General features: G+C 48.5%; 1 protein-coding gene across 4 annotated transcripts in view; it reads left to right on the top strand.

Moving 5' to 3' along the window:
* Positions 1-24,137, top strand: part of LOC119975278 (myristoylated alanine-rich C-kinase substrate-like) — a 113,217-nt gene that overhangs the window by 74,036 nt on the left and 15,044 nt on the right. For all 4 annotated transcript variants that reach the window (XM_038814992.1, XM_038814991.1, XM_038814993.1 and 1 more), the window contains 2 exons: positions 9,083-9,124; positions 16,498-16,539. In XM_038814992.1, the coding sequence (XP_038670920.1) occupies positions 9,083-9,124; positions 16,498-16,539 (84 nt within the window). The remainder of the gene's footprint in view (positions 1-9,082; positions 9,125-16,497; positions 16,540-24,137) is intronic.

A 24,137-nucleotide genomic window follows, 5' to 3' on the forward strand; every position in this document is an offset into this window, starting at 1 on the left:
TAATCTTTATTGTCACAAGGCTCACATTAACACTGCAATGAGGTTACTGTGAAAATCCAATAGTCGCCACACTCTGGCGCCTGTTCGGGTACACAGAGAGAGAATTCAGAATGTCCAATTCACCTAACAGCACGTCTTTTGGGACTTTTGGGAGGAAATTGCAGTACCCGAAGGAAACCCATACAGACACGGGGAAATTTGCAGACTCCGCACAGACAGTGAGCCAAGCCGGGAATCGAACCTGGGACCCTGGCACTGTGATGCACTAGAGATAACCACTGTGCTACTGTACCGTGCTGTAGCTCCTCCCATTAGTCACTTCATCTTACCCAGCTGAAACACAATGGTCACAGATCTCCGCCCCGCCACACCAATCTTCTGGTGCGGCGCTCCCCCACCGGCTGTGGGATTCTCTGTCCCGCCAGCTGGCCAATGGGGTTTCCCCTTGTGGCAGCTCGGGCGTGGGTGTGCTACCGGCACTCTAGCTCCACCAATTAGTCACATCATGGTACCCAGCTGAAACACAATGTTTCTAATTAACCACTCCACAGGGAACCTGTCTTAATCCAAACAAAAATCCATTAGCCAAGTGTTTACGATTTCTTAATTGCCCCTCTAGTTCCCAACAACATAGTTGCTTTTTAAACTTGGATTTTTAAAACACGACTGCAGCAGTCAAACACACACTACCCAGGCATTTAACCCTTACTACATCAAATATCTACAAAACAATAGCTTGAAATTCCTACACTCATCACAAAGTACATCCTTCACTGAATGTGGAGACCAAAACTGTGCACACTATTGCGCTAATACCCTGTACAATTGGTGCAAGATTTATTTAACCCCGTACTCCAATCCCCTTACAATAAAGACTAAAATGCCATTTCTCTTCCCAATTGCTTGCCATAGCGGTTTGCAAATCTGTGTCAAACTATTGTTTAACCACTCAGTAGTTCACAAAAAGCTGCTTCTCTTGTTCACACCACCATCCTAAACTGAAAATGAAACTCAACACCTGGCTGCTTCAAATCCTGGCTCCTCCCATTAACAACATCATTTTACTAAAGCTAAGCACAATGGGCGGGATTCTCCAATAATGGGGCCATGTCCCCACGCCGGCGTGAAAGCCGGCGCCAAACATTCCAGCGTGAACGGCCCCCGAAAGTGAGGAATTCTCCACTGTCCAGGGGGCGAGATTGACGCTGGAGTGGTTCCCGCAGCACCAGCCGGCATCGAAGGGCTGGCGCGAGTCCGCGCATGCGCGAATGGCCAGCGTATTTCCGCGCATGCACAGAAAGGCCGGCGTATTTCTGCACATGCGCGGGGTTTCCCTTCTCCGCACCAGCCTCCGGGCAAGATGGCGAAGCCCTACAGGCGGAAGAAAGAAGGCCCCCCCACAGAACCAGCCCGCCCGCCGATCGGTAGGCCCCGATCGTGGGCCAGGCCACCATGGGGTCCCCCTTGGGGCCAGATGCCCCCGCCCCCTCCCCCAGCCTGCCCCCGCACACGTACCTACCAGGACCCGCCTGGTGTGAGGTGAGTAATTCACGCCAGCGGGACTGGGCAAAACTTGTTGGCCACTCGGCCCGTCAGGGCCCGGAGTATCGCTGGGGGGGGGGGGCGGAGGGGGGGGGGGGGGGGGAGGGGGGGGGGCGTGTCAACGGCTCCTGCCTGGCGTGGCGGGAATCCCACCACCGCCGGATAAACGCGTCGGAGAATAGGGAAGCCGGCGTCGTGGTGGTGGGTCGGAGAATCCCGATCAATGTCTCTAGTTATCTACTCCCCAGGGAACTTTCATTATATATAGAAAATTCAATTAGCTCAACTTTTACGGATCTTTAATTATCTCTTTTGATGCCACAAAACCTGGCTGCCTTTCAAACCAGGCTTTTTAAAAAAATGACTGAAGCAGTCACATACAGACACTAACCCAGGCCTTAGAACCTTGACTACATCAAATACATATAATACATATAATCCCTGCACTCATCACACTGATACAAACACACCCAGGTTACTCATCTTCGCCATCAACATTTACAAATTGCACACCTTTTAAGAAAAAAACATAAAAGGTGGGATTCTCCGTCCTGTTGCACCCAGTTTCTGGTGTGGCATGCCCCCCCCAGCGGCAATGGGTTTTCTGTCCTGGACTTTCCCATTGTGGGCACCCGTACGCTATTGGGAAGTCCGCGGGAGTGAGTGCAATGCCGGCGAAATGGGGGATCCCGCCGATGGAGAATCCAGCCAAAGGTGTTTCAATTCTCAAACCAACCACTGGAGTAAATCACGTCACCCCATGGCCACGTCTTCGCTCCCTAGACAGGGACACACCCAACTCATGTAAGATTTAAATATAATTGTCTGTGGCCATGTTACATCACAGGACGCCTTGTGGCATGGTGGGTGACTGCTCCTGTCTTCACATCAGGACGCTCTGGGTTTGAATCCACCGCCACTGCCCCCCGAGGACTTGATGGACGAGGAAAGACACTTAGAAATAGGTTGAGTCTGTCAACCTGCAATACCCTTCGAACCGCTCCAATGGCTGGCGGTGAGAGCCGGAGACACTCCTGGTCAGCAACGCTTGATGTGGAGTGGGGCCTCCTCAATCTATCAACCCTGATGACAGATGAGCGAACTGTTCAAGGCAAATTCTACCTATGGGGGACAGACAGAAAGTCTGCCTTAGAAAGCCACTCGGTGTGGGAAGAGAATTGGTATTGGAGTCTAACATCACCGTGCTAGGTTTGGGTTTCATGTCTGTGATTCCCCACACGGTGATGGGACGTGAGTCTGTGTCTGTGATTCCCCCTCACAATTATGGGACGTGGGTCTGTGTCTGTGATTCCCCACACGGTGATGGGACGTGGGTCTGTGTCTGTGATCCCCCCACACGGTGATGGGACGGGGGTCTGTGTCTGTGATTCCCCCACACGGTGATGGGACGTGGGTCTGTGATTACCCCACACGGTGATGGGACGTGGGTCTGTGTCTGAGATTCCCCCACATGGTGATGGGACAGGGGTCTGTGTCTGTGATTCCCCCACATGGTGATGGGACGTGGGTCTGTGTCTGTGATTCCCCCACACGGTGATGGGACATGGGTCTGTGCCTGTGATTCCCCCACACAGTGATGGGACGTGGGTCTGTGCCTGTGAGCCCCCACATGGTGATGGGACGTGGGTCTGTGTCTGTGATTCCCCCACACGGTGATGGGACATGGGTCTGTGCCTGTGATTCCCCCACACAGTGATGGGACGTGGGTCTGTGTCTGTGATTCCCCACATGGTGATGGGATGTGGGTCTGTGTCTGTGATTCCCCACATGGTGATGGAACGTCGGTCTGTGATTCCCCCACATGATGATGGGACGTGGGTCTCTGTCTGTGATTCCCCCACGCGGTGATGGGATGTGTGCTTGTTTCTGATTTCCCCTTCTGCGTCAGTCGTGCAGTGGAAGGCAATGGCAGGCCACTGTTGTGCTTAGCCAATCCATGCAATGTTGGTCTATGGTGTGAAGAAGATAGAGTTTTGATGGGGTGTTAAATAATGAAAAGGCTGTCCCCAGGTTGGCAGGTGAGCAGAGCAGCTGCAAATGGAATTCAATCTGGAAAAGTGTGAGGTAATACATTTGAAGGGCTAACAAGACAAAAGATTACACTTATTACGATCCTGGAGCAGACCGCAACAGTGGCTAGGATACTGGACAGAAACCCCAATATTTTACTACTGACTCAGTATTAAAATACCTTTAATATCACACGATAAAAATAGCTTAGAATCACCCCTTGAGTAGTGGTAGTCAATACAGTGACACAATAACCCTTAACTGTTATTTTTATTCCCACTCAAACAGCAAAACTATGTCAGCTCTCTATCCACTTGCAAATACAGTTAGCACTCAGGAGTACATGCTCCATAGAGATGTCTGGATACTCTACTTTGAGAAAGAGAGTACGTTTGACACTGTTTTCGAGAAAAGACCTGAATCCTTTCAGAACCATGCAGCAACCTTGGCTGTATGTCTTCAGAAGCTGCTTCTCAGCTGGTTTCAGCTCACCATACAATTCTGAATTGCTCAGAAAGAAACTGCTAATCTATCTACAGACATATCTTTAACTGATCTGCAGCGATAGCAGATGCTTGACGTCTGCTCACATCCGAATCTAAAACCCAACTAAAACTCCTTTTCTGAAAAATGCCTGGTACCCTAGCTCCTCCCATAAATGACCTCACCTTACCAAGCGAAAACACCATGCATCTAATTAACTCCACACGGAACCCCCTTTTAATCCAAACTACACTGCAATAGCCAAAACTTTTACGATGCCTTAATTGCACACGTTGCTCCCAAACCATTTAAAACCAGAATTCTTTAAAAACACTACTGCAGCATTCATACATACCCTAACCCAGGCTTTTAATCCTTACTGCGCAAAATACCTATAATACAATACATCCTAAAATCCTTCATTCATCACACCCTGGCTAGAATTAAAAATCAGAGGGAACTTGGGGTGCATATCGACAGATTCATGAAGATGACAGGGAAGGTCGATAAGGGGACTCGATCAAGGTGTTCAAAATCATGAGGGGCTTGGATAGGATGGATTGGAAGACACGTTTTCCATTAGTAGAGGGGTCAATAACCAGGGGACATAGATATAAGGTAATAAGGCTAGGAGGGGATTGGAGGAGAATCTTTTTTGCCCGGAGGGTGCAACTCACTGCCAAAAAGGGTAGTTGAGTCAGAAATTCTCATGACATTTAATAAGTGCTTGAATATTCACTTGCGCTGCCGTAACCTCCAAGTGCTGGAAAAGAGGAACAGTGTAATCTAATCATAATCTAATCAAGCAGATTTAACATGGCTTCTTGAAAGGGAAATCATGTCTGACTAATCTATTAGAGTTTTCTGAGGAAGCCTCAACCAAAGTGGGTCGAGGGAAACCAGTAGATGTGTTGTACGTGGTCTTCCAGAGAGCGTTCAACAGGGTACCTCACATAAGAGCTCATGGTAATATATTGGCATGGATAGAGAGTTGGCCAATGGAGTAGAATGTGGGAAAATGTGAAGTTGTTCGCTTTGAAAGGGAGAATAAATAACAGAGTATTATTTAAATTGAGAAAAGCTGCAGAAAGCTACAGCACAAATGAACTTAGGGGTACTACTGCACGAAACGCAGAAAGCTAACACCTAGGTGCAGCAGATAATTAGGAAAGCTAATGGAATATTAGCCCTTATTTCAAGTGGGTTGGAGTATAAGAGTCGCAAAGTCTTGCTGTCACTGTACAATGTACTGGAGAGGCCACACTTGGAGTACTGTGAGCAGTTTTGGTCTCCTTAATTCAGGAAAGATTGTGGGGTGAATTCATAGCCTCCCCAGCCGTAGATTTCTCAATGGCGCACCGTCACTGGCAGCGGGATTGTCCGTTCCAGCAGCTGGTCAATGTGGTTTCCCATTGTAGCCACCCCATGCTGCTGGGAAATCCGCGGGTTGGATGCGCTACCAGCAGAACGGACAATTCCACGAGGGAGAATTCACCCCATTATATCATTGGAGGCGGTTCAGAGAAGGTTCAATAGGCTGATCCCCGGTATGGAGGGATTGTCTTATCAGCAAAGGTTAAACAGGTTGGGACTCTACTCATTGGAATTTAGAAGAATGAGAGGTGACCTCATTGAAACATATAGAATTCTGAAGGGGATTGACACGGAAAATACTGAGAGGATGTTTCCCCTCATTGGAGAGTCTAGGACCATAGGGGAGAGTCTCAGAATAAAAGGGAGTCAATTTAACACTGAGATGTGGAGGAATTTAACCTCTCAGAGGGTTGTGAGTCTTTGGAACTCCTTGCCACAGAGAGCTGTGGGGGCAGAGTCCTTGTGCATACTTAAGGCTGAGACAGATAGATTCTTAATCAGTAAGGGAATGAAGGTTTCGAGGAAACAACAGGAAAGTGGATACGAGGAATGTCGGATCATCATATTGAATGGCAGAGCTGGCTAGAGGGGCCGAATGGCCTAATCCTGTTCCTATTTTTTATGTCTTAGAGTCGTCAGATCTTCCCTGGCCGGTGTGGGCACGATAGGCCGACTGGCCTCTTTCTGTGCTGCCAAAGGCTATGAATCTATAAATAACAATTCCACAATTTCTGTTTCTTACACTGAAGGAAGATTGGATGAGAAAAAGAAGGAACAGAAAGGAGAGTAAGAAATTATTCTGGTTAATTTCCCGATTGCGTCTCCGTCAAACGTCACAATGGTTCTGATGCCTGACAGGCTTAGCCTCTTTGGGGGCACCGAGGCATCTTCCCCTTCAGAACTGGTGATTCCTGTTTGGCCCCTCCATCCTCTGCTGCTACTCCCCCCCGCCCCCGCCCCCCAGTCTGGAATGTACTCAGCAATGGGGCATCCCGGCTCTCTTGGCTGGAGAATTCCAAACATTCAGTGCCATCCAAGAGAATATTTTTCTCCTCAGTTTGGCCCAAAATGGCCGACTCCTCAGCCTGGGAATGGACCGCCTCCCTCCCACAACCCCCACTCTTCCTCCCTGGGGTCTTCGAGGATCTATATGCGGTGGAAATAACCTTGCATTGCCCGCCCTGTCAAACCCCTTGTACTGTATTACCATCTCGGACCAGATCCCAACAGTGGCTTGGACACTGGACAGAAACCGCTCTATTTTATTTTAATTTTGTAAGGAACTAACACAGATATGAACACAGTATTAAAATCTTTAGCATCACACAAGGAAAATAGCTAATCAATACAGCGGCACAATATCCCTTAACCGCTATCTTTATTCCCATTCGAACAACAAAACCACCTCAGGTCAAAATCCGCTTTTTAATGCAGTTAACATACTCAGGAATACTTGCTAAAGAGATGTCTTGGACACTCCACTTTGAGAAAGAGTGGTCTTTCGAGACTTCTTGAAAGAAAGAGACCTGACAGAATAATGCAGAATCTCTGGCTGTATTTCTGCAGAAACCTTCACAGCTCACCTTCCAGTCAAACTCCGAAAAATTTAACAACTGACTGGTTCAACCCCTGGCTCCTCCTATTAACTGCATCATCTCACTAAGCTGAACATAATGTCTCTAATTAGCTACTCCACAAGGAACCCTCTTAAAATAAAGTAAAAGTCCATTCACCCAAACATTTACGATGTACCTTATCAAATGCCTTCTGGAAGTCCAGATATACTACATCTACAGGATCCATTGTCCATTTGGCTTGTTACATCTTTGAAGAACTCTAGCAAATTAGTCAAACATGAAAATGAAAATCGCTTATTTTCACGAGTAGGCTTCAAATGAAGTTACTGTGAAAAGCCCCTATTCGCCACATTCCAGCGCCTGTTCGGGGAGGCTGTTACGGGAATCAAACCGTGCTGCTGGCCTGCTTGGTCTGCTTTCAAAGCCAGCGATTTAGCCCAGTGTGCCAAACAGCCCCTTGTGCTAACATGAGACCCAGCTCATGTGCTAAACATGATTTAACCTTTATAAAACCAAGTTGACTTTGATGGATAGTGTTTCGACTATTCCTTAATAATGGATTCTTCAGCATTGCTGCCTCATGGTGCAGAGGTCCCAGGTTCGATCCCAGCTCTGGGTCACTATCCGTGTGGAATTTACACATTCTCTCCGTGTTTGCGTGGGCCTCACCCCCACAACCCTAAAATGTACATGATAGGTGGATTGGCCATGCTAAGTTGCCCCTTAATTGAAAAAATGATAATGGATTCTAACATTTTCCCAACGACAGGTGTTAAACTAACTGGTCGATAGTTTCCTACTTTCTGCCTCCCACTTTAACCTTTCCTGCATCCAGGGAATTTGGGAATATTATAACCAATGGATGGATCCACTATTTCCGCTGCCACTTTAAGACCCTAGGATGTAGACCTCAGACCCTGGGAACTGGTCTGCCTTCAATCCCAAAAGTTTGTTTCGCACTTTTACCCCATTGATGACAATGGTTTTAAGTTTCTCCATATTGATTACCTCTGAATTTCCTGTTACTGTTTGGAATGGGGTCGTCCACTGTGAAAATGGAGACAAAATATTGATTTAGCCTCTGTGCCATTTCTATGTTCCCCAATATTAACTCCCTGGACTCACCCGCCAAGGGACCAACATTCACTTTAGCCATTCTCTTCTCTTTTATATATTTATAGAAACGGTTGCTCTCCTTTTTGATATTTTGTGCAAGGTTTCTTCCACAATTTATATTTGCTCACTTTATTATTTTTTTAGTAACCCTTTTTGATCTTAAAAAGTTTCTCAATCTTCCAGCTTGCCACTGGACTTTGCAATATGACATGCCTTCATTTCTGTCTTTGTATTGTCATTAACCTCTGTGCTTATCCATAAATATTTATTCCCCCTCTTACACTCTTCCTTCCTCTCTGGAATATATTTTAGTTGGGAGGAATTTAATATCTCCTGAATTGGGAGGAATTGAATATCTCCTTAGACAATTGCTGCTGCTCAACAATTGTCTTCCTGCCCACTGGGGCCAAATCTGTCCTCATGCTGATGTTTAACTCTCGAATTTGAGTGCGGGACTCCAGTTTCATACCCGCAAACGCTATGATCACTCTTCCCTAGAGGATCCTTAACTGTGAAGTCATTGATTAATCCATCCTCATTTCCTATACCAAATCCAGAATAGTTTGCTGCCTGGTCTATTCTACACCATATTGCTCCAAGAAACAATCTCTATCTAACCCGAACCCTATATGTTCAATGAATTCTGCCTTGAGTTTTTTGCAAACGTCCCACGGCCTGAGTGGCCCAGGAATGTGGTTGTATAACAGCGAAGCTTGTTCAACAGTGTCCAGGGAATGGTGAATGAATTTCCCTCCAATAGAACAGTTCCTGGGCTTAGCGTTGGTGAGAGATTTGGCCGGACATCCCGATAGGCTGGGAAACCACATGTGTGGGGTCAGATCTAGCTGCCCACCCACCCCAGTCCTGAGAGGCTATGTTTAATGCTGGTGTTTTCAGAACTATATCATTACTGATGTGTTGCAAAGTGAATAACAACTTGCCCCTTTCTCCCATTGCAGAAGTCCAGGGAAGTCAGAAGCTGAACCTTCAGAGGGCCCTGGGTAAGTGCAGAGCTGCACAACACTGCTCACTCCACCAGGAATAGCCTCTAAATCACCAATTCATTTTCCACTGTCCATGTATCAACTCTGAACCAGGGATTCTCGGCACAACTGCAGTTCATCTGTGTCTTCACACCTCAGGGTGATGGGACGTGGGTCTGTGTCTGTGATTCCCCACATGGTGATGGGACGGGGGTCTGTGTCTGTGATTCCCCCACACGGTGATGGGACGTGGATCTGTGATTCCCCCACATGGTGATGGAACGTCGGTCTGTGATTCCCCCACATGGTGATGGAACGTCGGTCTGTGATTCCCCCACATGGTGATGGGACGTGGGTCTGTGTCTGTGATTCCCCCACATGGTGATGGGACGGGGGTCTGTGATTCCCCCACACAGTGATGGGACGTGGGTCTGTGTCTGTGATTCCCCCACATGGTGATGGGACGTGGGTCTGTGTCTGTGATTCCCCACATGGTGATGGGACGTGGGTCTGTGTCTGTGATTCCCCACATGGTGATGGGACGTGGGTCTGTGTCTGTGATTCCCCACATGGTGATGGGACGTGGGTCTGTGTCTGTGATTCCCCACATGGTGATGGGACGTGGGTCTGTGATTCCCCCACATGGTGATGGAACGTCGGTCTGTGATTCCCCCACATGGTGATGGAACGTCGGTCTGTGATTCACCCACATGGTGATGGGACGTCGGTCTGTGATTCCCCCACATGGTGATGGGATGTGGGTCTGTGTCTGTGATTCCCCCACATGGTGATGGGATGTGGGTCTGTGTCTGTGATTCCCCCACATGGTGATGGGATGTGGGTCTGTGTCTGTGATTCCCCCACACGGTGATGGGACGTGGGTCTGTGTCTGTGATTCCCCCACACGGTGATGGGATGTGGGTCTGTGTCTGTGATTCCCCCACACAGTGATGGGACGGGGGTCTGTGTCTGTGATTCCCCACACGGTGATGGGACGTCGGTCTGTGATTCCCCCACACGGTGATGGGACGGGGGTCTGTGCCTGTGATTCCCCCACACGGTGATGGGACGTGGGTCTGTGTCTGTGATTCCCCACACGGTGATGGGACGGGGATCTGTGCCTGTGATTCCCCCACACAGTGATGGGACGGGGGTCTGTGTCTGTGATTCCCCACACGGTGATGGGACGTGGGTCTGTGTCTGTGATTCCCCACATGGTGATGGGACGTGGGTCTGTGTCTGTGATTCCCCACACGGTGATGGGACGTGGGTCTGTGCCTGTGATTCCCCCACACGGTGATGGGATGTGGGTCTGTGTCTTGATTCCCCACATGGTGATGGGACGTCGGTCTGTGATTCCCCCACATGATGATGGGACGGGGGTCTGTGTCTGTGATTCCCCCACGCGGTGATGGGATGTGTGCTTGTTTCTGATTTCCCCTTCTGCGTCAGTCGTGCAGTGGAAGGCAATGGCAGGCCACTGTTGTGCTTAGCCAATCCATGCAATGTTGGTCTATGGTGTGAAGAAGATAGAGTTTTGATGGGGTGTTAAATAATGAAAAGGCTGTCCCCAGGTTGGCAGGTGAGCAGAGCAGCTGCAAATGGAATTCAATCTGGAAAAGTGTGAGGTAATACATTTGAAGGGCTAACAAGACAAAAGATTACACTTATTACGATCCTGGAGCAGACCCCAACAGTGGCTAGGATACTGGACAGAAACCCCAATATTTTACTACTGACTCAGTATTAAAATACCTTTAATATCACACGATAAAAATAGCTTAGAATTACCCCTTGAGTAGTGGTAGTCAATACAGTGACACAATAACCCTTAACTGTTATTTTTATTCCCACTCAAACAGCAAAACTATGTCAGCTCTCTATCCACTTGCAAATACAGTTAGCACTCAGGAGTACATGCTCCATAGAGATGTCTGGATACTCTACTTTGAGAAAGAGAGTACGTTTGACACTGTTTTCGAGAAAAGACCTGAATCCTTTCAGAACCATGCAGCAACCTTGGCTGTATTTCTTCAGAAGCTGCTTCTCAGCTGGTTTCAGCTCACCATACAATTCTGAATTGCTCAGAAAGAAACTTCTAATCTATCTACAGACATATCTTTAACTGATCTGCAGCGATAGCAGATGCTTGACGTCTGCTCACATCCGAATCTAAAACCCAACTGAAACTCCTTTTCTGAAAAATGCCTGGTACCCTAGCTCCTCCCATAAATGACCTCACCTTACCAAGCGAAAACACCATGCATCTAATTAACTCCACACGGAACCCCCTTTTAATCCAAACTACGCTGCAATAGCCAAAACTTTTACGATGCCTTAATTGCACACGTTGCTCCCAAACCATTTAAAACCAGAATTCTTTAAAAACACTACTGCAGCATTCATACATACCCTAACCCAGGCTTTTAATCCTTACTGCGCAAAATACCTATAATACAATACATCCTAAAATCCTTCATTCATCACACCCTGGCTAGAATTGAAGATCAGAGGGAACTTGGGGTGCATATCGACAGATTCATGAAGATGACAGGGAAGGTCGATAAGTTGGTCAAGAAGGCTTGTGGGATACTTGCCTTTATTAGCCAAGGCATAGAATATAAGAGCAGTGAGGTTATGATGGAGCTGTATAAAATGTTGGTTCGGCCACAGCTGGAGTGCTATGTGCTGATATTTTCACCACACTTTAGGAAGGATGTGATTGCACCGGAGAGGGTGCAGAGGAGATTCACCAGGTGCTGCCTGGGCTGGAGTGTTTCAACTATGAAGAGAGGCTGGTTAGGCTGGGGTTATTTTTGTTGGAGCAAAGAAGGCTGAAGGGGACTCGATCAAGGTGTTCAAAATCATGAGGGGCTTGGATAGGATGGATTGGAAGACACGTTTTCCATTAGTAGAGGGGTCAATAACCAGGGGACATAGATATAAGGTAATAAGGCTAGGAGGGGATTGGAGGAGAATCTTTTTTGCCCAGAGGGTGCAACTTACTGCCAAAAAGGGTAGTTGAGTCAGAAATTCTCATGACATTTAATAAGTGCTTGAATATTCACTTGCGCTGCCGTAACCTCCAAGTGCTGGAAAAGAGGAACAGTGTAATCTAATCATCATCTAATCAAGCAGATTTAACATGGCTTCTTGAAAGGGAAATCATGTCTGACTAGTCTATTAGAGTTTTCTGAGGAAGCCTCAACCAAAGTGGGTCGAGGGAAACCAGTAGATGTGTTGTACTTGGTCTTCCAGAGGGCGTTCAACAGGGTACCTCACATAAGAGCTCATGGTAATATATTGGCATGGATAGAGAGTTGGCCAATGGAGTAGAATGTGGGAAAATGTGAAGTTGTTCGCTTTGAAAGGGAGAATAAAGAACAGAGTATTATTTAAATTGAGAAAAGCTGCAGAAAGCTACAGCACAAATGAACTTAGGGGTACTACTGCACGAAACGCAGAAAGCTAACACCGAGGTGCAGCAGATAATTAGGAAAGCTAATGGAATATTAGCCCTTATTTCAAGTGGGTTGGAGTATAAGAGTCGCAAAGTCTTGCTGTCACTGTACAATGTACTGGAGAGGCCACACTTGGAGTACTGTGAGCAGTTTTGGTCTCCTTAATTCAGGAAAGATATTGGGGTGAATTCTTAGCCTCCCCAGCCGTAGATTTCTCAATGGCGCACCGTCACTGGCAGCGGGATTGTCCATTCCAGCAGCTGGTCAATGTGGTTTCCCATTGTAGCCACCCCATGCTGCTGGGAAATCCGCGGGTTGGATGCGCTACCAGCGGAACGGACAATTCCACGAGTGGAGAATTCACCCCATTATATCATTGGAGGTGGTTCAGAGAAGGTTAAATAGGATGATCCCCGGTATGGAGGGATTGTCTTATCAGCAAAGGTTAAACAGGTTCGGACTCTACTCATTGGAATTTAGAAGAATGAGAGGTGACCTCATTGAAACATATAGAATTCTGAAGGGGATTGACACGGAAAATACTGAGAGGATGTTTCCCCTCATTGGAGAGTCTAGGACCAGAGGGGAGAGTCTCAGAATAAAAGGGAATCAAATTTAACACTGAGATGTGGAGGAATTTAACCTCTCAGAGGGTTGTGAGTCTTTGGAACTCCTTGCCACAGAGAGCTGTGGGGGCAGAGTCCTTGTGCATACTTAAGGCTGAGACAGATAGATTCTTAATCAGTAAGGGAATGAAGGTTTCGAGGAAACAACAGGAAAGTGGATACGAGGAATGTCGGATCATCATATTGAATGGCAGAGCTGGCTAGAGGGGCCGAATGGCCTAATCCTGTTCCTATTTTTTATGTCTTAGAGTCGTCAGATCTTCCCTGGCCGGTGTGGGCACGATAGGCCGACTGGCCTCTTTCTGTGCTGCCAAAGGCTATGAATCTATAAATAACAATTCCACAATTTCTGTTTCTTACACTGAAGGAAGATTGGATGAGAAAAAGAAGGAACAGAAAGGAGAGTAAGAAATTATTCTGGTTAATTTCCCGATTGTGTCTCCGTCAAACGTCACAATGGTTCTGATGCCTGACAGGCTTAGCCTCTTTGGGGGCACCGAGGCATCTTCCCCTTCAGAACTGGTGATTCCTGTTTGGCCCCTCCATCCTCTGCTGCTACTCCCCCCCCCCCCCCCCCCCCCAGTCTGGAATGTACTCAGCAATGGGGCATCCCGGCTCTCTTGGCTGGAGAATTCCAAACATTCAGTGCCATCCAAGAGAATATTTTTCTCCTCAGTTTGGCCCAAAATGGCCGACTCCTCAGCCTGGGAATGGACCGCCTCCCTCCCACAACCCCCACTCTTCCTCCCTGGGGTCTTCGAGGATCTATATGTGGTGGAAATAACCTTGCATTGCCCGCCCTGTCAAACCCCTTGTACTGTATTACCATCTCGGACCAGATCCCAACAGTGGCTTGGACACTGGACAGAAACCGCTCTATTTTATTTTAATTTTGTAAGGAACTAACACAGATATGAACACAGTATTAAAATCTTTAGCATCACACAAGGAAAATAGCTAATCAATACAGCGGCACAATATCCCTTAACCGCTATCTTTATTCCCACTCGAACAACAAAACCACCTCAGGTCAAAATCCGCTTTTTAATGCAGTTAACATACTCAGGAATACTTGCTAAAGAGATGTCTTGGACACTCCACTTTGAGAAAGAGAGGTCTTTCGAGACTTCTTGAAAGAAAGAGACCTGACAGAATAATGCAGAATCTCTGGCTGTATTTCTGCAGAAACCTTCACAGCTCACCTTCCAGTCAAACTCCGAAAAATTTAACAACTGACTGGTTCAACCCCTGGCTCCTCCTATTAACTGCATCATCTCACTAAGCTGAACATAATGTCTCTAATTAGCTACTCCACAGGGAACCCTCTTAAAATAAAGTAAAAGTCCATTCACCCAAACATTTACGATGTACCTTATCAAATGCCTTCTGGAAGTCCAGATATACTACATCTACAGGATCCATTGTCCATTTGGCTTGTTACATCTTTGAAGAACTCTAGCAAATTAGTTAAACATGAAAATGAAATGAAAATCGCTTATTGTCACAAGTAGGCTTCAAATGAAGTTACTGTGAAAAGCCCCTATTCGCCACATTCCGGCGCCTTTTACAGGAATCGAACGGTGCTGCTGGCCTGCTTGGTCTGCTTTCAAAGCCAGCGTTTTGCCCAGTGTGCCAAACAGCCCCTTGTGCTAACATGAGCCCCAGCTCATGTGCTAAACATGATTTACCCTTTATAAAACCAAGTTGACTTTGATGGATAGTGTTTCGACTATTCCTTAATAATGGATTCTTCAGCATTGCTGCCTCATGGTGCAGAGGTCCCAGGTTCGATCCCAGCTCTGGGTCACTATCCGTGTGGAATTTGCACATTCTCTCCGTGTTTGCGTGGGTCTCACCCCCACAACCCTAAAATGTGCATGATAGGTGGATTGGCCATGCTAAGTTGCCCCTTAATTGAAAAAATGATAATGGATTCTAACATTTTCCCAACGACAGGTGTTAAACTAACTGGTCGATAGTTTCCTACTTTCTGCCTCCCTCTTTTGAATAAGGGCATTACATTAGCATTTTCCAATCCACTTTAACCTTTCCTGCATCCAGGGAATTTGGGAATATTATAACCAATGGATGGATCCACTATTTCCGCTGCAACTTCCTTTAAGACCCTAGGATGTAGACCTCAGACCCTGGGGACTGGTCTGCCTTCAATCCCAAAAGTTTGTTTCGCACTTTTACCCCATTGATGACAATGGTTTTAAGTTTCTCCATATTGATTACCTCTGAATTTCCGGTTACTGTTTGGAATGGGGTTGTCCACTGTGAAAATGGAGATAAAATATTGATTTAGCCTCTGTGCCATTTCTATGTTCCCCAGTATTAACTCCCTGGACTCACCCGCCAAGGGACCAACATTCACTTTAGCCATTCTCTTCTCTTTTATATATTTATAGAAACGGTTGCTCTCCTTTTTGATATTTTGTGCAAGGTTTCTTCCGCAATTTATATTTGCTCACTTTATTATTTTTTTAGTAACCCTTTTTGATCTTAAAAAGTTTCTCAATCTTCCAGCTTGCCACTGGACTTTGCAATATGACATGCCTTCATTTCTGTCTTTGTATTGTCATTAACCTCTGTGCTTAGCCATAAATATTTGTTCCCCCTCTTACACTCTTCCTTCCTCTCTGGAATATATTTTAGTTGGGAGGAATTTAATATCTCCTTAATTGGGAGGAATTGAATATCTCCTTAGACAATTGCTGCTGCTCAACAATTGTCTTCCTGCCCACTGGGGCCAAATCTGTCCTCATGCTGATGTTTAACTCTCGAATTTGAGTGCGGGACTCCAGTTTCATACCCGCAAACGCTATGATCACTCTTCCCTAGAGGATCCTTAACTGTGAAGTCATTGATTAATCCATCCTCATTTCCTATACCAAATCCAGAATAGTTTGCTGCCTGGTCTATTCTACACCATATTGCTCCAAGAAACAATCTCTATCTAACCCGAACCCTATATGTTCAATGAATTCTGCCTTGAGTTTTTTGCAAACGTCCCACGGCCTGAGTGGCCCAGGAATGTGGTTGTATAACAGCGAAGCTTGTTCACAGTGTCCAGGGAATGGTGAATGAATTTCCCTCCAATAGAACAGTTCCTGGGCTTAGCGTTGGTGAGAGATTTGGCCGGACATCCCGATAGGCTGGGAAACCACATGTGTGGGGTCAGATCTAGCTGCCCACCCACCCCAGTGCTGAGAGGCTATGTTTAATGCTGGTGTTTTCAGAACTATATCATTACTGATGTGTTGCAAAGTGAATAACAACTTGCCCCTTTCTCCCATTGCAGAAGTCCAGGGAAGTCAGAAGCTGAACCTTCAGAGGGCCCTGGGTAAGTGCAGAGCTGCACAACACTGCTCACTCCACCAGGAATAGCCTCTAAATCGCCAATTCATTTTCCATTGTCCATGTATCAACTCTGAACCAGGGATTCTCGGCACAACTGCAGTTCATCTGTGTCTTCACACCTCAGGGTGATGGGACGTGGGTCTGTGTCTGTGATTCCCCCCACACGACGATGGGATGTGGGTCTGTGTCTGTGATTCCCCCTCACGGTGGTGGGATGTGGGTCTGTGATCCCCCACATGGTGATGGGACGTGGGTCTGTGTCTGTGATTCCCCCCACACGACGATGGGACGTGGGTCTGTGATTCCCCCACATGGTGATGGGACGTGGGTCTGTGATTCCCCCACACGGTGATGGGACGTGGGTCTGTGTCTGTGATTCCCCCACACGGTGATGCGACGTGGGTCTGTGTCTGTGATTCCCCCACACAGTGATGGGACGGGGGTCTGTGCCTGTGATTCCCCCACACAGTGATGGGACGGGGGTCTGTGTCTGTGATTCCCCCACACAGTGATGGGACGTGGGTCTGTGTCTGTGATTCCCCCACACAGTGATGGGACGTGGGTCTGTGTCTGTGATTCCCCACACGGTGATGGGACGTGGGTCTGTGTCTGTGATTCCCCACATGGTGATGGGACGGGGGTCTGTGTCTGTGATTCCCCCCACACGACGATGGGATGTGGGTCTGTGTCTGTGATTCCCCCTCACGGTGGTGGGATGTGGGTCTGTGATCCCCCACATGGTGATGGGACGTGGGTCTGTGATCCCCTTACACGGTGATGGGATGTGGGTTTGTGATTCCCCCACACGGTGATGGAATGTGGGTCTGTGTCTGTGATTCCCCCACATGGTGATGGGACGTGGATCTATGATTCCCCCACACGGTAATGGGACATGCGCCTGTGATTCCCCCACACGATCATGGCTCTGTTATGATCAGAGAAGTTCACTCTCTGTCTCCAGTTCCGGTACTCGACAAGTTACAGAATATATTTCAATAATTTCTCCAGCAAACTACACTGTCAGATTTGTGCTTTAACCATTAATCTCAGAATGACCACACAATTCTCAGGATTCTGCAATAAACATCAGAATTATGAGTCTGTTATAAGAACATGCATATACTCACTCGCACTCACACACCCTCACACATACTCACACACATACTCACTCATACTCACACACACGCACACTCACACATAGACTCACCCTCAGATGCCCTCATACAATCACACCCAGAAAGAAATACAATCACTCTAAGTTGCTCATGTACACTCACATATGCACACTCACAATGGCACACAGGCTTACACACACACTCAACTACACCAACACAAACTGGCACACACACGCACATGTACTCACACACTCAACACAAATACTCACACTTACAATCTCACACACTCAGAAATACATACTCACACTCACACACACTCACAGAAATACACTCTCACACACACACACTGTCAGACACATATTCACACTCACACACAATCATAGAAACACACACTCACACGTACTGTCACACACATGCACTGTCACACACACACACACACACTCACAGAAACACACCCTCACGCACTCAAATACACACTGGCACACACACATACATGGTCATGCAGACACAAACACACACAAATACACACTCACTTGTAAACACACATTCACTAATTCACACACAAACACACATACACACCAATAGATATGGATATCAAAACTAGTGTGGTCTAACCGAGGGATATGGGGCGGGATTCTCCCATCTGACGGCAGAGTGTTGACGGCGTCGTAAAAGCTGGAGTGTTTAACGATGGGCGTCATCGGACCGCTAAGTGTAGCGATCCTCTGCCTTACAGGAGGCCAGCATGGCACTGGAGAGACCTATGCCACTCCAGCTGCCGATACCGGTGTCAAATGGGCGCCACGGGTCTGCGCATGCGTGCTGCGACTGGCGCGAACTCGCGCATGCGTGGTAGCTTCCATCTCCGCGCCGGCCCCGACGTAACATGGCGCAGGGCTACAGGGGCCGGCGTGGAACAAACAAGACCCCCACCAGGAGAGGCCGGCACACCGATCGGTAGGCCCCGATCACGGGCCAGACCATGGTGGAGGCCCTTCCCCAGGGTCGAACCCCCCCTCCCTCCCACCAGGCCGTCCCCGATAGGATGGCACCGAGGTCCCGCCGGGTAAGACCAGATGTGAACAACGCCGGCGGGACTTGGGCTTTTCTGGCGGCCACTCGGCCCATCCCGGGCGGAGAATCACCTACGCGGCCCCTGACCTGTGCCATCCGTGCCGCCGGCAATGTCGCCGATCTCCGGTCACCGGAGAATCGGTGGACCGGCATTGGGGTGGCGGCACCTGATTCGTGCCCGGCCCGGTGATTCTCTGCACCGGCGTGAGCTGAGAGAATCCCGCCCAGGGAGATTACAACTGTGCACAGTGCTCCCAGTGTGGTCTAACTGAGGGATATGTGAACCAAAACTGTGCACAGTGCTCCCAGTGTGGTCTAACTGAGGGATATGTGAACCAAAACTGTGCACAGTGCTCCCAGTGTGGTCTAACTGAGGGATATGTGAACCAAAACTGTGCACAGTGCTCCCAGTGTGGTCTAACTGAGGGATATGTGAACCAAAACTGTGCACAGTGCTCCCAGTGTGGTCTAACTGAGGGATATGTGAACCAAAACTGTGCACAGTGCTCCCAGTGTGGTCTAACTGAGTGTCTTCATGAAGTGTACACACCTTCCGTACTTTACAATTCTGGACAAGAACTCCATGCTCTGTGAAAGGATTCGGGGGAAAGGTGGGATTAAGCAATTGAGTTGGATGATCAGCCATGATCATTGTGGTGAATGTACTTCACATAATTCACACTGTATAGTATTGTGTCCTTGTGGGCTCTGTCTGTGAGCCGTTGCGCGGCTCTGCCCACAGGAGGAGATGAGGAGCTTGTACAGGGCTCCACCCTCGGCTCCGCCCATGGCCCCTCTCACTACCTGAAGTATACATGCTGCAGCCTTGTGAGCCTGCCCTCAGTTCTTCTGGTCGCAGGCAGGTTCAGCTGTAAGTCTATTAAAACCACAGTTTACTTCCTATCGTGTCTCGAGTGCATTGATGGTCATATTAATTCAATAGACTTCAGAAAACTACTATGGAATCAGCCCTCAAACCTGATCGACTAGAACTCGACCCGCAGGCTGCAGAGGCTAAGGAAATCTTTCTACACTGGCTTCGGTGTTTCAAGACCTACCTGGCTGCATCGACTACCTCCAAGACTACAGATGAGCAGAAACTCAGCCTACTGCATGCACGGGTGAGCCATCGCATCTCTACGCAACTCAACTGTACCGACTCGTATACCGAGGCCCTCGCTATGCCGATTATATATGCGGCCGGTAAACGAGGTCTACGCGCGGCACATTTTCGCTACCCGCCGCCAGCGCCCCGCAGAGTTGCTAGAGGACTTCCTGCACGACTTAATGGCCCTTGCTCGGGACTGCAACTTTCAGGCTGTAACTGCCTCCCAGCATATGGAACTCGCTGTCCGTGATGTGTACGTTGCGGGGGTCCGGTCTAACTATGTGCGCCAGTGACTTCTCAAAAAAGGGGTCCAGAACTTGGAGGACATGGTAGCGCTAGCAACCACAATGGAGGTCGCGTTTCAAAGTCTCAACTCATTCCCCGCAGACCAAGCGACCCCATCGTGGACCCCCGACCAGCGACTGCCCCAGGCCTGCGCCGCGCAGCCACCCACCCACTATGGAGTGCCAGCGTGCCATTTTTGTGGCCAGCCCCAACACCCACGGCAGCACTGCCCGTCCCGCAACGCGACCTGCAGCAGCTGCGGTCGCAAAGGACATTATGCCCGAGTCTGCCTGGCGAAATCAAAACCCTCCAACTCCCCCGCAGTCCAGAGCAATCGCTCCCCCAACTCGCAGGCCCGCAGGCCCCGCAACGTTGCAGCGTGTCTGCCGACGCCGCCCCCGCCCAACATGTACAACTCATGGGGGCCGCCATCTTGGCAATCCTCCCCCACGCGGCCAGCCATGTGCGAGTCATGGGGGCCGACATCTTGGGCACCACCTTCCTTGCCGTCCACCACGTGCGACCCACGGGGGTGGCCATCTTGGACGCTATCTTCATCGCCCGCCACGTGTGATCAATGGGGGCAGCCATCTTGGCCATCACCCGATGTTTACCTCGACGACTACGACCTCCGCGGACAGTCATCACGGGGCAACTCCAGCACTGCTGATCGAGCTGCCGACTACCCGCAACTCAACGCAGTCACTTTGGACCAGTCGTGTTTGAAGCACCTCAGGAACCCGATGATGTCCGTTCAAATCAACGGATGCAAGACACCGTGCCTCTTTAACTCCGGGAGCACCGGGAGCTTCGTACATCCTGACCTGGTAAGACGCTGTTCGCTCCCTATCTTTCCTGCACGGCAAACTATCTCCCTCGCCTCGGGTTCGCACTCGGTCCAAATACAAGGGCGCACCGTTGCGACCCTAACGATACAGAGCGCCAACTACTCTAATTTCCAGCTGTACGTACTCCCCGAGCTCTGCGCCCCACTCTTACTTGGGCTCAACTTTCAATGCAACCTCCAGAGCCTCACACTCAGCTTCGGCGGACCCCTACCTCCTCTCACTATATGCAGCTTAGCGATTTTAAAAATCGACCCCCCTCCACTCTTCGCTAACCTAACGGCTAACTGTAAACCAGTAGCCACCCGCAGCAGGCGGTACAGCCTGCAGGACAGAGTATTCATTAGAGCCGAAGTCCAGCGGCTCCTACGTGCGGGAGTCATAGAGGCCAGTAACAGCCCCTGGAGAGCTCAGGTGGTGGTCGTCAAGACCGGTGAAAAGTTCCGGATGGTGGTTGATTACAGCCAAACCATTAACCGGTTCAAGCACCTCGATGCGTACCCCCTCCCCAGAATGGCAGACATGGTCAACCATATTCTCCACGGTGGATCTGAAGTCTGCATACCAGCAGCTCCCAATCCGCCCAGAGGACCGCCACGACACAGCGTTCGAGGCAGATGGCCGACTCTTCCATTTCCTCCGGGTCTCCATTGGCGTCACGAATGGGATCTTGGTGTTCCAACGAGCAATGGACCGAATGGTAGACCAGTACGGGCTGCAGGCCACGTTTCCATATTTGGACAATGTCACCATCTGCGGCCATGATCAGCAGGACCACGACGCCAACCTCCACCGATTTCTCCAAACCGCCCAGAAACTCAATCTCACCCACAATACGGAGAAATGCGTTTTCCGCACTACCAGGCTAGCCATCCTCGGCTATGTCGTGGAAAACGGAGTCCTGGGCCCCGGCCCTGACTGTATGCCCTCTTACAACTCCCTCTCCCTCATTGTCCCAGGGCCCTCAAGAGGTGCCTGGGATTCTTCTCTTATTACGCCCAGTGGGTCCCCCAGTATGCGGACAAAGCCTGCCCACTGTTGCACGTTTTACTATGGGCGTAAAACGCGTTTATTGGAGTGTATTAACACGCCTCCGTATTCGACGTGTGCTTAACACTACTAGGCTCTGTTGTATGTAATTATTCAGCTCTGGGAGTCGCCAGTTGCCGTATAGACAACGTCACAAGTATTCCAAGGTCAAGTTCAAAGTAATAAAGACGATACACCGATTAGTAAGGTTCAAACGATCAATATTTATTATACAGTTATAATAAATACTCATGCACACACTAAGAGACTAAGCTATAACTAAACTTAAGTGAACAGAATACTTATCTAACAGGAACAGGCAAGGTCAGAGAACGAGGCCTTCGTCCTGGTCTTGTACTGCAGCCTTCAGCAAGCGTTCTGGTACTGGGGGTCTAGTGGGCTTGGATCGCGTAGCGAGCGTTGAACTTACGGTTTCGGCGGCTGGTGCTCAACGGCTGGAGTCAGGATGCAAGATGTCAGTCAGGGCCGGAGCACGGGTTTAACAGACCGGGCTCTGTGGGGAATTTGCCTTTATACCCCTCTCTAATGTCCTTGCCCCCTTCTAGGCGGGCTCTACCTTTCGGTACCGATTGGAGCGTTTCCAAACGGTTACCTTCGAAATCCTCCAATGCGAGGGCCTTCCTCGATGTTGGGGGGTGGTTTCGATATTCGTTACTCTGGTGCCATCCTGTCTGCGCAACCTATTAAGTGTTACATTGAGATGGAAATGTTGCCATTGTTCGTGCCTGGATTTGGGCTGCCTCATCAGAATGCTAAGCGCTTTGCCATTAACACCTTTGGCTTGGAGATCTTGCACCTGGCCAGAAACTGGTTTGCTGCTTGCAAAAATGCTAATTAGTTGAGAGCAGGCTGTCTGTTCTCACTAAACAGGCTTTTCCTTCTGTCTTCCATTTTAGTTTGGCTCAGTGTCCATTTTGCGTGGCCAGCATGGCTACATTCCCTCCTTGTGATCCTCACAATCATAATATTGTGAAGGATCACCTATGTACGTTGCCTTCCTTGTGTTCTGACCTCTTGCCAGTTCCTGTTCTACTCTATCTTAAACTATGGGAAGAAGAGAAAAAATTTTTAACTAACATTTCTACTTGGCCCTATGTCAAAGGGACATGCATTACTGCAACTGGGAACCTCTACCTATCACTATTAACCTTAACCTTAACTTAACATTTCATCACTCTAAAACCTTAACCATTCACACCACAACATCACACTTCCCAACTCGGCAGTCGAGTATGGAACAATATAATACATGGCTGAATTTTTATTTACAGAGTGTTGTAATCAGTGAGGGGTTGAGGGGTTTGGTGGAATCCGAAGATGGGGGATTGAACTCTATAGATGGGTGAGGTGCTGGAACGAGAGGCTTTCCTCTTCCATTTCCTCAACCTGAGGGTCTGTACTAGTATGATGAGGATCGCGATCACCAACAGTGATTCGATTATATAGGACATGGAGTACCACGTCATGAATTTAGTGCACCAGGTCTGAACCTCGCTGATCAGAGCTGAGCACTGGGGGTTTGCTGTAATTGAAACATTTACGGTGGGGGTTGTGGGGGAAACGTGTCTTGTTTCCACACATATACACATAACATTTAGAAACAATAGGTGGGTTTCCATCATTTTGCTGTTCTTCTTCTTTCTCTTCCTTCTTCCTCCGGTATTGACAATCCTGGCTTCGACCTCTGTCTCGTCCTTTGAAACCTTTGGGATCAAGCACAGTATCTGTCAATACACAGTTTAAGACCTTTACTTGTTAGTGCATCTGTCTTTCAAAACCCAATTGACCCTTTAAAATGACTGGCTAAGTCACACCCTGTGACTCCCCTCATTTTTTTTTTCAAAAAGCGAATTTAAAGACCAGCATACACCTAACAATCCTTCCTTCTGCGAGCCGTCTCGCAGGCTTTGCTGATTTACCATCCGAATGTTCCCGGATGTAAATAGCATGTGTGATGGCGGCCGAAGGGCTACCTAACGTAAAATGAGAACAAACTTTGAAACAAACATCCGAATGAGTTGCGTATGGGCCGCGACGGGTATGAGTTGGATGGAATCCCCGGGTAGGGCGTGCTGTGCCATACCCGAGCTTGGCTGACCAAGGG

This window comes from Scyliorhinus canicula, chromosome 12 (genome assembly GCF_902713615.1).
Source record: "Scyliorhinus canicula chromosome 12, sScyCan1.1, whole genome shotgun sequence".
NCBI classification, from domain to species: Eukaryota; Metazoa; Chordata; class Chondrichthyes; order Carcharhiniformes; family Scyliorhinidae; genus Scyliorhinus; species Scyliorhinus canicula.